Genomic DNA, 17,431 nt, shown 5'->3' on the forward strand with positions numbered 1-17,431 from the left:
TGCCACCAGTGCTAGTGGCTTGGTTGGTTTTGGCTGGGCGGTTGAAATGAGTGACAGACAGACAGACAAAGTTTTTCGCGTTTATATATAGTAGCCCAAGAAAGACTATCGTCTTTAAGAATGGAGCTGGGCAGGTCATGTAATGCGTAGGATGGATAACCGGTGGACCATTAGAGTTACAGAATGCCTACCAAGAGAAGGGAAGCTCAGTCGAGGACAGCAGTAAACTAGGTGGAGTGGTAAAGTTAGGAAATTTGCAGGTTCGTGTTGGAATCAGATACCCCAAGACAGGGATAATCGGAGATCGCAGGGAGAGGCCTTCGTTCTGCAGTGGTCATAAATATAGGCTGAGGATGATATGGTACTCGAGTACGCATGTGTTTGTTGGGATTTCCAGTCCCCTGAGTTGGCTGGCCGCTTGAAAAAATTCAGAATGCGGAACTTCAATTTGTACTAACAAGTTATATTAAATAGCTTACCGTGACTAAGATTAAGCTTAAACTGAAATTGTAGCAATTAAAGACCACTTGAAAGGGATTCAATGAAACTTTTTTTTCACTGTATAGTATTCTAATACAGGAATCGATTAGAGAAAAGTATACCAGACCGTCGTCACACATTTAGCAAATAAGGGAGTATAGTATGCAGTTTGATGAATTTTATTATAGAAAGTACGCCTTTCGTCATTCACTTTTCCTCGGACTTTAATAGATCGGAATGTTCATCCACCTGCAAATATTTACGTAGTGTGTAATTATGATTTTTCACGCACTTTGTGTGTTTGATTTGGGTGTCAAATGTATTATAAAATGATGTATACCCCCAGCTCTTGCGGCTCTAAAGGCGAAGCAGGTACTATAATAAATAACTGAATTCAGTAATATGAACGAGGCTGCTTCGCCCATTTTAGGGGCTAATTTGAAAGCGGATTCGTTTTGACTTTATGGGTGTGCTAATAAAAATCAACATAAGCCACTTATTTGCCTAAAATTACCGTATGCATGCTTTTCGAGCGTCCGCACCGCGGCCACCAACTGCTCTCTTCGCGCATGGCCAATGAACCTGCAGAAAACATCCCCGCCCACACCTCGGTCCAACCGGCGGCCGCAAGGACGGGCTCCCGCAGAATCAGTTCGCCTGGGAGCCTACAGGCGGCGCCGCTGCCGCGAACCGCGGTGTTATCGTCGATTTTTTTTTTTTACAACGGGCACTTTCTTTTTCCCGTTCCCTCTGCGGCTGCTCCGCTCGCAGGCAGGCCGCGGCTAAAGCCACGCGTGGCGGTGGAGTCAATGGTTGGCTGAGCCCGTGCGTGGACGTGCTTGTGTGACGCCGGCGCGCATGGATTCCGGGATGTTCCTCGCCCTCGTGACCACGCTGGCGCTGCTCGCCAAAGGTAAGCGCGAACCACAAAACAGCACAGGCGACAGCATCCGTACCAGCGCGTGCTTCCGGCAGGGGCGGAGTGCCGCGAGCTTTCTTTCCGTAGGCAGAACTGTGGAATTGGATATATATATATATATATATATATATATATATATATATATATATATATATATACAAAAAAAGAAAGTATCAACCCTGATCAGCGGGAGACCAATGCGATGCCCAGTCACAATGGTCGAGTCGCAGGGCGACGCCTGCCGTGCGTAGCAGTGATTTGGCGAAACAACTTTGACATAGCGCGGTAGGTTGTGCAACTTCCACAAGCAAAATACTCGTCAAAACGGAGGAAACAAGCTATCTTTCGTTTGGTGGATTGATAGGAATCGACGTCTCCAAGCAGCACGACGGCTGTTCGACGTGCCGCAGTGGAAAGTTGCCACCTCGAAATCTACACAATGCGCGCAAAGCTTGCTGCAGCAACGCTTTGATGGCCTCTGCGATTGAGAATCGAAGCCACAACTTCGTGCTGGGCTCTTCAGCTACTTGTGCCTCTGTAAAAGCTGCAGGGCGAAGCTGCACGTGCATGCATCAGAGATACTTTGCTGCATTGCTGTTCGCGTGGCGTCACTCAGCCGGATTCAGTTTCATGCGTGATTTGTTTGCATTGTGGAAACGAACGCGGGGGCGACTTATGATGCTCACACCAAGATTTTCATGCAGTAAACTCTTCCATTATGCGTACTATAGCAAAAACTAAATGTTCCTTTAGAGCACCCACCAACACTACATACCCAGCGAATGGAATTGAGCCACAAACATCCGGTTTAGGCACTGTGTGTACCATTGTACGCCCCAAGATAGCGCATTAAACGTAGTACACTCTAAAAACAGTTGCACCCTTTGGGGTGCATTTTTGCCACACAACAATAATCGTCATCTGTCTTGCTTGCGTTTCCTATCTTGAAAACTCTGCAGTTGCTACTTTCCTGTCGAGAACGCTGTGTCACGCTGATAACGCTCTTGTCGTTCGTGACCGAGAAGTGCCGGGCGCACAGCGTTAAAGAAAGGAAAGCCACGCAAGTCAGATGACGATTATTGTTCTGTGGCAAAAATACGCCCCAAAGGGTGCAACTGTTCTTAGAGTGTAGCACTGATGCGAGATAAAATGTTTAAAATGTGTCGCATTCATCTTGACACATTTCTGATTGAATTTGGACCGATATGTGCCAAGTGTTTTCGTAAAAGTACTCGCAAGGTACGCGTATGGGTGTTTGCTTCCAGTACCAGTACCTTGTCATGAAGTCAACTCACTTTTCATTGTTTGCAACAAATATTTACAGCAGGACATTTTCCGAGTGGCTAGATTTTATGCTTTGCGAGAATGCTGGACATGAAAGTATAGGTGCTCTCATATGGAACACAGATTTCGTAAACTTCACATAACTCACTGAACAATTCAGAATTCTTCAGTGAGCTACCAAACAACAGACCGTTGCCAACATCTGTCGAATATTTTGTGCATATTTGGTGGGTGATGAATTTCAGGCTGATCACTGAGCAAGACTGGGCCAGGTACACCATCGATTGTAAAGCCGCAAGAAAGAAGAATCCGTGCAGTGCTTCATACACAGAAGTGATCAGCCGATGTAGAAGTACAGAACAAAAAGGAGAGAAAATCGAGAAGCTGTAACTTCACAACATTTGTATACATGCACACTTGGTACTGCAGCCACAAAAGCTTTGAAATATAGGTAGGTTTAAATAGCGAGGTTCATACGCAGGAACCTGACACAGTAAAAATGAATTCAGGGAAAATAATCGCTTCAAAGCCATGTCCCGCGATTAACGAACAAACCTCTTATTGTTCAATGGTAACTTAAGCGTTGCAGGGCACACGCAAGAGCGAAAATTTGGTTTCAGGGATTTTCCGTTCGACCTTATGGGCAATACACATATCTGCTTGACGCATTTTTCCGTATAGCATTTACACAAGACCAAGACTTAAGACGTTAAAAAAAAGTTCTAGGTCCTATCAAGCTAGAGCTGAAGTTCCTGGAGCAAAGTATTAGCTCTCAGTCTATGCATCAAGACTTATTGCTGGCATTACTGTTATTCTTAACTCAGTACTCTCAATCTGTTACCGAAATTTTCCTTATTGTGAATTCTGTATTTCGGTGAAAGAATTTACTTTTACAATTTTCTGTGTTCTCGTTGTAGGTCGAGTACCGTGGTTTCTTTTTTACATAACGTTTATCCACTCCCGCTTGGGCCTGTTGACCTACAGTATTAGAAATAAAATAATAAGAAAGTTATAGTTGCGTTCTGCATGGAGCAATCTCTAACTTACAGGGATGGCGCATTCTCCGGTCCATTGAAGAAGATGACCTGCTTACCGATTATACCAGGAGAATGAACCTAAAAAAATGCTCGATGCCGAAAAGAGTGTGCTCTTCAAGCAGGCTGCGTGTGCCTGGGGAATGTATCGCCAACTCTAAACACGCATTGGATATGATTGGATTGTTGATATATTGTTAGTACGTTGAAGTTCAGAAATACCACGTCCGTCCAAGCTCCTAGGAATATGACTGCGGTGCTCGTTGGTAGACAGTTGTCTATTAGCAATGCAAACGGCTTCAGTAAATACAAAGCGCGTTCATTAGGCGCTTTGACCAATAAGACGATTTGACTCTTTCATTTCTGACCAGCGATATTAATGAAGCTATTCAGAGTGATCAGAGTGAAATTCGCAGAATAAACATTTGCTCGAACATTTCTGCTTTTCTCGTGCTTCCGCTTCAAAACAAGCCCCGCGTAGACAAACCGCGTTGTTCTTATTTCTGTCCGTGTTTCCGACATGAATTGTGCTCACGTCCATTTCTCCGGAATCAAAACGGATAGCGCTATTGTGCGACGCCGCTTGTGCGCCACAATGTGGGTTGTTTACCAACTTTCTCCGCTCTCTTCATATTCAGTCGCTGGCGTTTAACTTCAGTGCTTCGCTTAAGGCATTATGGGCGCTTTACTTTCTTCTTTCGAATGCATGCAGTACCTCAGCACCCTTGGGGCTTCCTTCGCTGTGCCACTTTCATTCAAAGCCAAGATAAGGAACTTTCATTGAAAAAAGACGCGACGTATCAAAGGAACTTTCATTCTACATGCCTGAAAATCTATTTCGCGGCCCGGTTCCCGGCGTATGCGCGAACTACATATGTTTTATTGCATTGTGGCTTAGTCTAGCATAATCAGAAATAAAAATACAGCTTTGCTTTATTTGCGCTTATTTTTGTTGCCTGGTGAAGAAAAGAAACCGAACGAAGTTCTGTTTTTGGGAGAAAATCAACCTTGCACAAAAGAAAGAAGGTTTTATTAATTCAGAAGCAGTAAACAAGATGAATTTAAATCTGCTACAGTTGAAATACGGGCTCGTCGATTCATATTTAGGGAGACACTGCATGTGTAGACGGGTGCTGTGCAGAAGGCGTAAAAAGAATGGTAAACTGTTCTCGTAACGCGCTAGACACTCGAAACAAGCGCTAGCACTCCATAGCAATGATGCTGAATAATCGTGCAGTGTAGTCTACTAATGCTTTATCAGGCTGTGCGCAGTTGACTTGAAAAACTGACAAAATGACCGGGTCACTTTTCGTAATGAGAACCAGAGTCTTGCATAGATATCGAAAGCGGTAGCTGCAGTAACCACAAGTGCGTGTGTGGAAATGCTTTCTGCTTAAATTTCGATACCGTTGGACGCAGGGAGCATGATGACATTTCGATGATAGCATCATTCTTGCATCATAAACGATCGCGTTCCGTTTGGCCTTATGTGGAGGCAGGACAACACCGCATCAGAGGCAGCGAGCGGTGGCATCGTAAAAGTGAGCGCTCGGCCACAGGTCCTGCTCGCTACCTGGAGGGACTGTTCTGCGGTGACTCCAAGTATTCAAAAAAAAAAAAAAATACAGGTGGCTGGTCGAGCTGGCCCATGAAGATCACCGCCAGACCTTGGTGCGCGATGGCAGCAGCATTGGGTGTTGCGTACGTGACACGTCTGCCTTGCGCAAACGCCGACGCCGAGAGGTATATACACACTCTGAGAAATGCACTCTGAGAAATGAGAGATCCGAGGTGCGAAATGGTTCGTGAAAAGGGCAAATAAGTTTGCGACCAAATTATTTCTGATGATTTGGCGTTAACTGAGACTTTCGGCCACAGTGTGCTGCTGGAGTCTAACAGGGCAGCGCTTAGGCGTTAAACGTTCTCGTAACATCTCGGTGGAAGCTCGGACTCTCTACTCAACACACGACGGAGCTGCATAGCGGACGCTGCCTGGCTACCTCTGCAATGCCAACTGAAGGCAAGAATGTCACTGAGTTTTCAGCTACTCTGCCCACTGCCATCTTGGTGACCCAGGTACGTCTTCCGGCCAAAACTACATTACCATAAAGGACTGGCTACGCGCGTACGAGCGCGTGAACTTACGTAACCCATAGAACACAAATTATGCTGCCTAATGTCATATTATACCTAAAGGGCACAATGAGGGCATTGTTTTGGTCGCACGAAGAATTGAACAGCTGAGCGCTATGCAGGGTGAAAGCTGCAGTTCATCGCGCCGCTGAGAAAGTCCTCGCTTTACGTGTTCAGACGTACACTGACTCACGTTAGGACGTACTCGCTCTGTGCCGATGCTCGAATCTGATAAGGTGGTCCAGGTCCTCAAGGGCACAGCAGAGTAAGCATCTGAACTGCTCGTTTTTAAAAAGTTGCAGTGGCTTAGCTCGGCTATGCCAGGATATACGTAGCGTTAGCAAAGGTTCAGCTGATTATTCTTAGCTTTCCTGGTTGTCTCCTACGCTCAACCGCTAATTGCCAGGCAACTACTTCGGGATCCGATGAGTCAAGCTTCTCCGTTCTTCTGCGCTGTTGAGCAGCATTTGCGCTCTCCTTCTCCATGGCTATACCACACTGGCAAACGCCAGTCAGAAGCTTAGCGGCTCCAGCGCAGTGTCAGACGGCGACTGCACAGCGAGCGCGCGCCGGCGCCAGTGCGTCTACCACGGCTACGACGTCACTCCTCTGGAATGCGCAGACCTGGCGGCGGTGAGTCGCGCGCGGCGGCGGCGGAGTGCGCGAGAGGTGCCGGCTCCGGTGGCTCCGGTGCGCAAACCGTGTGACATCACTGATCCTTGCGCATGCGCAGCACGACTCTTGATGTGCCGCGCGAAACGGGCTTGGCTAGGCCAGTGTAACTAACGCTACAAAATTCGTCTACTGTGCAAGCCATAACTACTGAATGCCGATGCTTTGAGGAAGCCATGAGCCGTCGCATCATCCACACACATTTCCAACATGACGTCCACCTGTGAGCACCTCTGCTCGCTGCCCACGCCCAACGCTTCGGAGAATCTTGTAGACATCACCTGCTAGAAGATAAATGCCACGTGACTGGATACATTCCGAACACTTGACTCAGACGATTTTTGTGCGACGTTATTCACATTTGTGCGCCTGGCATTGGCCAACTTTGGCGTGAAAGACTTCTGCTCAACCGATCGGTGTGACTGCAGTCCATCCGTTGCTGTCACTCGCAATTGAAGCACGTAGGTATGCTCCCATGAGACATCGCAACCCGCGGAAATGACGGACTCACGACGACAGGCCTATGTACTTAATTTGTGGGCATATCGGTCCGATTTCTTCGACGCTTTTCTGGAACTCTGACGCTAATCTTGGAACTCAACCACTTGGTCCTACATTATATCCCACTGTCCACCTATTGATATTTCTCGCTGCCCATTGGAAAGGAAACCAGTAACTCCTGGAGACCCTTTTCTGCCCGCACGATCCAGCCGCTCCTTCTTCGCCACATTGCCGCTTCTCCAACTCGCTCCGTCTCTTCGATCATTGTCTACCACTTGCTTCCGGCGCTAACCTTTATAAAAGAAACGGGTACATCTCCGAGGTCATGCTACTGTGACGACCCGTTGCCAAAATGCTATACTGGCCCTGCCAATGCATTGGACCCTTACCATGGTTGGTACACCTATTATACCACCGACACTGGCGCATATGTATTTTTGGTGAATGCTAACCAATCGCAACCGCCTGAAAAGTCCTCACTTTTGCACCATCGCCTGTTTTCTGAGTCACATACGGTGGAAAACCTGCCGTTACTGGTTTGTGCCCTGCTTGTATGAGAGTCGAGTGACACCATCCTTCTCTTTTCTTCTATGTCCTGTAGCACTGCCCTCACGAACTAATCTTGTGGCATAATCTCCGTTGGGAAATACCGCCTTCATTATCTGTACCGTTGGTATTGTGCAGCTCGCTTTATCTCTTGCTATCGATTCTCTCACTTCTGCTCCAAGGCGGCCATGCTCCACAGAGAATATTCACCTGTTACTCCACGTCGTGACCTACACAGGCGTTTCATCCGTTCCATCTGTACCAGACGGTGACTACGTCTTTTGTAATAATGATGTTTTACTGATGTCCTAATACTGGTGCCTGACTGAACACCGGGTTCCCCACGCCATTGTTACTATTACTCACATTTTCTGCCTTCCTGTAGAGAACTTTGGACTCCGCGAGGGAGAACTAAGTTCTCCCTTGCGGCATATTGCTCGCGCAAATCACACCGGCTGCCATTATGGCACGTACACACTAGCCGTAACACGCGCGCGGCGCGCCGCCCGCGGCAAAACGAAGCTGCCGCAGGGCGGCCACACCAACCGGCGGCGCGCCGCTGCGGCAGTCACGCGACAGCATAGACTCCTCCCCCCTTCTCGAACTATCCGTCAGCTCCGTCCAGGAGCTGACGCGTGCAGATGATAGTGCGAAACGAGTTTCCGGCTAACGCCGGACGCGAGTACGAAACGAGCGGTCGGGCGGGTCCGCATGATACCAGTTTCTCGCGCGCACGTCACGGAAGCGGGCTGCTATCATTGGTCTCCTTCATCCGCGGCACGCGGCAAACCGCAAAAAAGTTGCAGTGGCTTAGCTCGGCTATGCCAGGATATACGTAGCGTTAGCAAAGGTTCAGCTGATTATTCTTAGCTTTCCTGGTTGTCTCCTACGCTCAACCGCTAATTGCCAGGCAACTACTTCGGGATCCGATGAGTCAAGCTTCTCCGTTCTTCTGCGCTGTTGAGCAGCATTTGCGCTCTCCTTCTCCATGGCTATACCACACTGGCAAACGCCAGTCAGAAGCGCAGCGGCTCCAGCGCAGTGTCAGACGGCGACTGCACAGCGAGCGCGCGCCGGCGCCAGTGCGTCTACCACGGCTACGACGTCACTCCTCTGGAATGCGCAGACCGGCGGCGGTGAGTCGCGCGCGGCGGCGGCGGAGTGCGCGAGAGGTGCCGGCTCCGGTGGCTCCGGTGCGCAAGCCGTGTGACATCACTGATCCTTGCGCATGCGCAGCACGGCTCCTGGTGTGCCGCGCGAAACGGGCTTGGCTAGAGTGACCTAGAATATGGGAGAGTGTCCAAAGCGCCGCGCGAATGCATGGGAGGAGCGAGGACCTTTTTGTGTGAACTCCCGCGCCGCGGCGCCGCTGTACCGGACCCGTGGGCTTTCTCCGCTGCGGAAGCCGCGCCAAGGCGGCGAGCGTCTGCTACGAGCCTGATATTTTGGTTGCTATTAGCCAACATCGCGACAATTTTGGATATATTAAGTACCACGTCACCGCAAGGTAATACCGCAGTGACTCACCAGACAGAGAACGCGCTTGCCGGCTGTGAATACGCGTATTTCACATACTGCTAGCTCGCTTGGTCCGCGCTTACGTGGCTGTTTGAGTAACGCATTCCACGCCCTTTAGTTATGCGGGGAATGAGCAACGTGAACGTGAACGTGCTGCAGAAGAAAATAAGCTAAATAAGAAAAACCGCGATAATAACCAAGAGAACGTAGCAGATATGGCTAGCTCATGCTAACGCTTTTACACCCTATCGTTTCCTTTCTTTTATTTCACGCATTCGATTTGTTTTACAAGACTGCCTCCCACGCTCTGCTGTTTCTGTATTAATGCGAAATCCTTAACTGGCTCTTGGGAAGCGGAATGTGTCTGTTGGCCGATGCCACGTTACCAAAAATAAATACAAACCGCGTAACTCTCGCGTCTCGTTCACTTGGTATATATACCAAAGTACAGCGTGGAAGGGCACAAATGTATGACTAAGATGACTGATGGGTCATGGCATACTTGACACTTCACATACTTGGACTCACGTCACGATTAACGATGACAATATGACGTGTGGTCATATGACGACGGCCAGAAATCCCTCTGATGCTGTGGGTGTGACGATAAAAATGTGTTGAATGCCAATCTCGATCTCAACGTGTCGAACTTACCCATATATCACGAAGAACTGAGAGCGCAGGTAAAGGGTAATAATAGTAATAATAATTTCCCCAAAATCACAATATGGCTATGAGAGACGCCGCAGTGGAGGGCTCCGTTAATTTCGACCACTTGGGGTTCTTTAACATTCACCTAATTCTATGTACACGGGTGTTTTATGCATTTCGCCTCCATCGAAATGTAAGCCGCCGAGTCCGGGAATCGAACCCGCGTCCTCGAGCTTAGCAGTACAACCTACCAAAGCCACTAAGCTATAGCACGGCGTGTTAGGTAAAGGGTACGCGAGAAATATACGCGGCAAAAAAAAAAAGACAACTCAAAATAAATGAAACGCTAACAGTGCAACATTGTATACGTATGCCTCATTTCATTATTACGAGCAAGCGTCAGAAAACGAACATGATGGATTACGGAATGTGCAAATCGTCTTTCGCCTTCTTGTGTTGCAAGAGCGCAACACTCAGCGAATTTTAACATGAGAGCAACTTTATGAATATTTGTTGCGTATGCTCGCTGGTTTGTACACAGCAAATATACTAACTGATAAATAATTACGTACTTGTAGTTACGTAATGAAAGAGGCAACAAATCAACAGAACATAAACTTTTAACTTTTTGCTGTTATTGAAGGTAACTATTTTAGGGATATGTAGAATCAATAGCGATATTTGTAGTGCATCAAAGGCAGTAATTTTCAAGACAATTTTCCACTCAATATAATGCAAGCACAAACATCGTCACGCGCCATGAATGCTTCTTAGTTTACGCAAAAAAAAACACACGTTACGCAATAACTATAATATAATGAGAAGTTACATGTTGGTAATTTCAGAGAGGATTCACGGATTATTAAAACAAGACTATTGCTGTAATAACTTTTACATAACAAATTAGTACATGGCTAGGCCCCAGTAGTAGCTATCTATTCATTTCAATGTAGAAAAAATATATTTGTTTAGCTATTGGCTGGATCGAATGGCTTTTCTTTCGAATGTCTGAATTTGAAGAAAGCTTGGCTCACGGTGAACCTTCAGGTACATCATGCGCGAAGTTTGTATTGAAGAGAGCGTACAGCAAGAATTATTTATGTACGCAATCTCTGAAGCGAAATAAGCCAACAATATTGCGGCGTTAGGGCCGTCTTTGCTCTTTCTCTTGCTTCCCTTACACCTTCTCACTCTGCTCTGTTCATAATAAAATATTGTCGTGGCTAAAAATATTCGAATAAATACATATGCATATAGCTGTAAACCACTACTGACCGTGAGCGAAAATCGCGTAATGGTGAGCGAAGCGGTCACTGCACGCACGTAAGTATTTCACTTGACTGCGCGAGTCAAGTGAAATAGTCAAGTACCTTTTTCATTGCTGTTATTCTTGCAAGCATGGTGCTATTGCCCGCGTACCCATGCGAATAACGTTTCTTTTTTTTACGTTCTTTCCTTGCGCGGGCTCATTTAGCACGTTTCTACGCACGCACAGTTACCGTAATACCGCTCCCAAAGTCTAGCACCGGAGCTAGGCCACGCTGATGAGTTTGATACGTTAGTTTTTGCATTATCTTGCTGCCCAAGCACAAAGAAACGCTCAAAGATGGGTAAGCTCCATGCAGCACCACACTGTTGAAGTTAAGTAGAGTTCAAGTGCTTTGCGTGGAAAATGAACGCAAAAAACTACAGCGTGTAGCAGACGACCCTCGCTTCCCGCGCGCTTCGCGAGCGCGTAAAGCCCACGGGTCCGGAGCAGCAGCGGCGCGGCGCGGCAGTTCACACAAAAAGGCCCTCGCCGGAGCCGGCGCTTTGGACACTCTCCTATATTCTAGGGCACTCTAGCTTGGCTAGGCCAGTGTAGCTAACGCTAGAAAATCGGTCCAGGAGCGATCCCTGCCGCAAGAAAAAAGGCCGTTTCACATGGCGCGATTGGGGCGAAAAAAATCGTTCTGTCGCGCACGTCGCAGAGCGATTTTCGCTGGCAGCTTTCACATGAGTCTTTGACCGCGCGATTTCCGTCGCAGCGACGCCCAAGGTTGCTCCCTGCTCACAAAGTATCCATGCCTGTATCGTTAAATAAACACAACATGGAAACTAGTGAAATATTACAATTTCATATTATTTTTTTGAAAATAGAATATTACACAATTTTTCAGCCTTTAAACGCGTTGAGACTGCGATCGCTTAGTCCGCAGTTGCGGCTAGTGAACATGCTGCACAAACCGCATAAGCGTGCGGCGTGGTGGGGTGGTTTTGTTTTGTAAACTCTAGTTGTGTTGTTGCGGTACGATGGAAGCCACAACTCTTCTCCTGGAGGAGTATTTGCCTCTCCAAAAGAAGTAGCTACTATTAAGTGTGCAAGTGCCTGGCACGGTTTGTAGCAAAGAGGACGTTGACGACGGCGACGATCGTGAGGGTACGTGCCGTGTGTTGAAGGAGGCGTCAGCTCCCGACCTGGATAGCACGCAGCTTCTCCTTTTAAATGAATTGTGTGAGCTGGAGAAAACAAAAATTGTTCATGAAGCTCCTGAGCCGCAGGCGCTGGCGGGTACGCTTTGTTAAAACATCATTGAAACTGGTGCGCGACATTGCTCCGCTGAGCTTCCAACACGCGGTAAAACAGGAAAGTACCTATTTCGACGGCGCTTGCTGTTACGTCACGTTGCTCCGCCCACATCGCGCCGATCGCTGCGACTCAGCGACGGAAATTCCAACATGTTGGAATCCCGTCGCGGAGAGCCTGCGACGTCGCGGCGGTCGCTGAGCGACGGAATTCGCTGTGTCGCTGTGTGAAAATCGCGCCATGTGAAACGGCCTAAACTCGTTTCGCGGCTGCTTTTGCGGCGCTCGTCTTGCCGCCGGCGGCGCGCCGCGCGCGTTTTCCCTAAAGTCCCTATATAAGAAAAGTACCGCCATCTACTCTTTCCTCCGCCGCCTCCTCTCCTAAAGCGCTTGCTTTTTGTAGCGTTAGCTACACTGGCCTAGCCAAGCCCGTTTCGCGCGGCACATCAAGAGCCGTGCTGCGCATGCGCAAGGATCAGTGATGTCACACGGCTTGCGCACCGGAGCCACCGGAGCCGGCACCTCTCGCGCACTCCGCCGCGCGCGACTCACCGCCGCCGGTCTGCGCATTCCAGAGGAGTGACGTCGTAGCCGTGGTAGACGCACTGGCGCCGGCGCGCGCTCGCTGTGCAGTCGCCGTCTGACACTGCGCTGGAGCCGCTGCGCTTCTGACTGGCGTTTGCCAGTGTGGTATAGCCATGGAGAAGGAGAGCGCAAATGCTGCTCAACAGCGCAGAAGAACGGAGAAGCTTGACTCATCGGATCCCGAAGTAGTTGCCTGGCAATTAGCGGTTGAGCGTAGGAGGAATGAACAGAAGGCTAAACGTGCTGCGGAGACACTGGAGCAAAGGGACGAACGTCTAACAAAGCGGCGTCGCCAGGAGGCTGAGCGACGTGCCCGACCACCCCTGCAGCAACAACAAAACGCCGTCGATGACGTCAAGGCTCGCCGATCGACTGAATATACTGTGAAACTCAGCGAAAGCGCCAGTGCGACTCGGACCTTCAGCTGAACCTTTGCTAACGCTACGTATATCCTGGCATAGCCGAGCTAAGCCACTGCAACAATTTTTTCTTTACTTTTTGCTTGCGAAAGCCAAGTGGACGGTGGCGCACCTAGAAAGTCTACGTTGAAGCTTTTAGGCCGGGCGCGCGCCGCCGCCGACTGCGGCTGCGCAGAGGACTTTCAACATGGCTCTGAGGCGAAAAAAAGAAAACAAAATATAAAGAAGTGAAAAGCGCGTGCTATCATCGTCCAATCGGAGATACAGGAGAGAGAGAAGCGGCGTTGATCAAAGGGTGGCGGTACTTTTCTTATATAGGGACTTTAGTTTTGCCGCTAGTGTGTACGTGCCATTAGGCGACCGTTCCTGCGGCGAGCGTCGGCGTAACCGAGCGAACGAGCGCAGCGAAGGATGAAAGCGAACGCGGAGCGGTAGAGGAGGAGGGTATGGCGAAAGCGAGAGAAGGAACGCCTAGTGCGGTGACGATGGCTACGAGGTGGCGCCAGAGTAGCGTGCGTCGTTTGGGAGTTCTCTGCGGCGGCTGCTGCTGCGAATCTCGCCCACGCGTCACCCAGGCGCTGGCTCTCGCGATCTCCAGATTAGCGAGGCAGTTGCGCCACACTTCGCTCCCTTTGCAACGTGCCGCACGAGACAGATTGTCCGCGCCAGTATCGCGAAATGAAAACCCGTATAGAGGTGCGCTCAAATTTCGCATTAGGGAGCTTCTTTTTCGCGATTTAAGTGCGAAAAGAAGGAACGGCAAAAATATCACTACACTTCTGCGTGGAAATGGCCTAGTCAGGGAGGTCAAGCTCGTGGTTCAAGAACGAAACTTTAGCGACGTTGGAGAGGTAGAAAGGTACGTTGCGGAGATTATGAGAATGGTCCTATTTATTTTGTTGACGCTGACTGGATCGTAGTTCTCGAGCCAGCCTTCGACGTATTCACCGCGTAAGCCAGCGAACACTTGGGGGTCACGCTGACGGCTGCTTATTTATGGCCCACACGGAAGAAGGCCGCGCAGAGACGGCGGCGTCAGTTGTGCAGGGTGGGTCTTGATTGAACATTGCAGGAAACGGTGCGATTACGTGAACGGAGCTCTAGGGTGAAACGGTGAGACGACTTGGGGAACGAGAAGAAACCTCCACCACTTCTGAGGAACTCCTTAATTCTCATGAGAGTGGCTTGTTGGGCTAGTTGGTACATGGTTATAATTGGAGAATACCAGCAAACTTGAAAGTAGAAAACAAAATCGAGAAAGAGACATAGATAAAGTGACAGGAAGGTGGCTGGCCAGCTACCTTCTTGTCCAGCCACCTTCCTGTCACTTTGTCTATGTCTCCTAGATTTTTTTGTCTACTTTCAAGTTTGCTGGCATTCTTCAATTATATCCTTTATTCTCGAAGATTCTGAGCCCCGACGACAAAGATGTCGTGGCTCGTGGTGATGATTATATGTACATATGAGTAAGATGAGATGAAAATATTGTGCTCACAATATATATATATATATATATATATATATATATATATATATATATATACGTATTCTCCTGAACGTATGTGGGGACCTCTGTATGTGACTGACCAATCGTTCCGCAATACATTGCCCACACATAGTGCTCGGTCATTATTTTTAGCAGTGCAGTTTTATAACAATTCTTCACGTTGAAACAAACCGCTCTCAATCTTTATAGTCTCTAAGCTACATCTTCAAAAATTCCGAAATGGAGAGCCAACTTTTGCTTGGTTTTGAATGCCTATGAACATAAATTTCGCTCTATTTTGCAATTTACGCCCACAAATGAGCAGCACGCCTTATATAAATTAACTGTGCAATATAAGAAATGCATCCAATGACGAGGTACGATGTTCCTTCAAGCGCCATAGTTCCCTGTGGCAAATTCAACAAGTGCCACTCCTTTCGTTGTTCGGTTCTTTTTTTCCTCCTTAGTAACCACGGAAGTGAAAAAAAAAAATTCGGGGGAATTCATCTCACGGTGAATGTCGACGTTAATGCGATTAGCATTGACGCATTGTAGCGACACGCCATTATGCCACGACTGAAACGCGCCCTGTGTGAGGCGTGTTTGCAGCCGAGTTTATCTCTCGCGCTTCTGCCTTGGAGTGACCGTATAGGCTCCCTTTGGGAGCAGAGTTTGAAGTTTATTTCATCAATTCAAGCACACATATCTTATCCAGTGGTACAGCGGGAAGGGGTGGCGAAAAGGCAACTGAATGCCTGACAATGCGCCAATCCCCGCCCAGACCACGATATTGCACAACACTCAGGGTGTCACTCCACGTAATACATAAATGCAGTGAACAAAATAGCAAAAATATTGCAGAACATTCAGCCTGGTGCTCTAATACATAAATGCAGCAAAAAAAAAAAAAAAGAAAGAAAAGAAAGAAAAGGAAAAAAAAACTAAGCCGTGGTTTTAACAAGTAATCTAGAAGATATCTGATATCAAGAGCTTATCGAAAAAAAAATTTCACGGCTGAATTTTAGGGCACAGTACTTTTCTGAAAAAAGTATACAAGATACGCAAGTCGTACACAGAAGAGAAAAGAAAATGCCATGTTTGAAGTGCGAGTAGATAAGCGTGTATCTTTTTTTTTTTTCTTTGAAAATTGCTTCTGACCGGCTTTCACTCATTATGCTCATGGCCATCCTGTTAGAGTTCAAAAACCAAGGAATAAGGTGTGTTAGCTTTTGCTTCCCGTAGTTGGTCCGAATCCTTTCTCTGTAATAGGTGGTTTTCCTAAGATTATACGTGTGTGTCTTCCGGGAGTATCTTTAAATATATCTGTGTTCGATTTAATTTGATCGTAGATGACAGTCGCTAGCTTTTTATAAAATATATTTTCGAATGTTAAGATGCTGTGCTTATGAAAAAGTGCAGCAGAAGGCGTTCGGCGTGGAACATTTTCAATTATACGCAAGATTCTTTTTTTACAGCCTGTGAATACTATCTTTCTTTGTTTTTCTTGTTGTGCCTCAGATTAATAGGCAATAATGTATGCGCGAGTAAACTAAAGTGTAGTAAAGCTTCTTTGTCACCCAAAGGGGCAGTAAGCATCTGATTTTGCCAATTATGCCAATGGACAGTGATATGTGGGTGCGAAGATTATCTGTGTGATTGGACCAACTCAATATTTCGTGAAACATAACGCCTAAGAACTTTTGAGTCTGAACGCGCTCAATCAAAGCTCCTCGGAATGTGAGCTGCGTATTGCGAAAATACAATGGCTTCGTGGTCGAAAAATAATGTACTTTGTTTTCTTAATGTTTAATTCCAACTTATTTGTTCTCAGCCATTACGACATATTGCTAAGCCAAAGGTTCGCTTCTTTTTCTAGACTAAACATATCTTGACTCGAAAAAAGACGTTAGTGTCATCTGCATATAATATAATATCTGGTGTTAGAGGTATGTTTACGATATCATTTAAATAAAATAAGAATAGGAGTGGCCCAAGCAGAGACCCCGGTGGGACACCGTAATTTATCTTGCCCATTTGTGACTTCGAGTGTTGCAAATCCGTAAACCGATTAGTAAGGTAACTTGTTATTAAATTAAGGGGCGTACCTCTTATTTCATATTCATTCAGCTTTTACAAAAGAATTTCATGCTTGATCGAATCAAAAGCTTTCTTAAAATCAAGAAATATTCCAATTGTGAGATGTTTTTGCTCAAAATGTTCAATAATTTGATCTTTAATAGATAATAGCTCCTTTTCAGTACACTTGTTTTTTTGAAATCCATATTGCTGTTCTGTTATAATTTTTTTTGAGCTACAGAAGTTTGCAATTCGCACAATTTTACGACATACGACACGATGTCGACACGTTCGACACGTTCTATAACGACACGTTCTATAACGACACGTTCTATAACGACACGTTCTATAACGACACGTTCTATAATTTTTGAAAAAATCGGCAAAGCAGAAATGGGCCTATAGTTATTCATGTTATTTTCATCACCACCTTTGTGAATAACGGATACTCTAGCCATTTTCAATTTGTCCGGGAACGTTCCAGTGCTCAAAATGAGGTTGCAAATATGAGCAAATGGTGCGATAATGTGCTTTGAAACTGCTTTTAAAGGTTCGGCCTTTA

General features: G+C 47.1%; 1 protein-coding gene across 1 annotated transcript in view; it reads left to right on the top strand.

Annotated features, from left to right (window-relative positions):
* The first annotated feature begins 1,281 nt into the window (after positions 1 to 1,281).
* The window catches only part of LOC119456541 (uncharacterized), a 491,108-nt gene continuing 474,958 nt past the window's right edge, over positions 1,282 to 17,431 (top strand). The window contains exon 1 of the mRNA XM_037718374.2: positions 1,282 to 1,393. Coding sequence (XP_037574302.1) covers positions 1,339 to 1,393 — 55 coding nt within the window. The 5' untranslated portion in view covers positions 1,282 to 1,338. The remainder of the gene's footprint in view (positions 1,394 to 17,431) is intronic.

This window comes from Dermacentor silvarum, chromosome 6 (genome assembly GCF_013339745.2).
Source record: "Dermacentor silvarum isolate Dsil-2018 chromosome 6, BIME_Dsil_1.4, whole genome shotgun sequence".
Lineage (NCBI taxonomy): Eukaryota > Metazoa > Arthropoda > Arachnida > Ixodida > Ixodidae > Dermacentor > Dermacentor silvarum.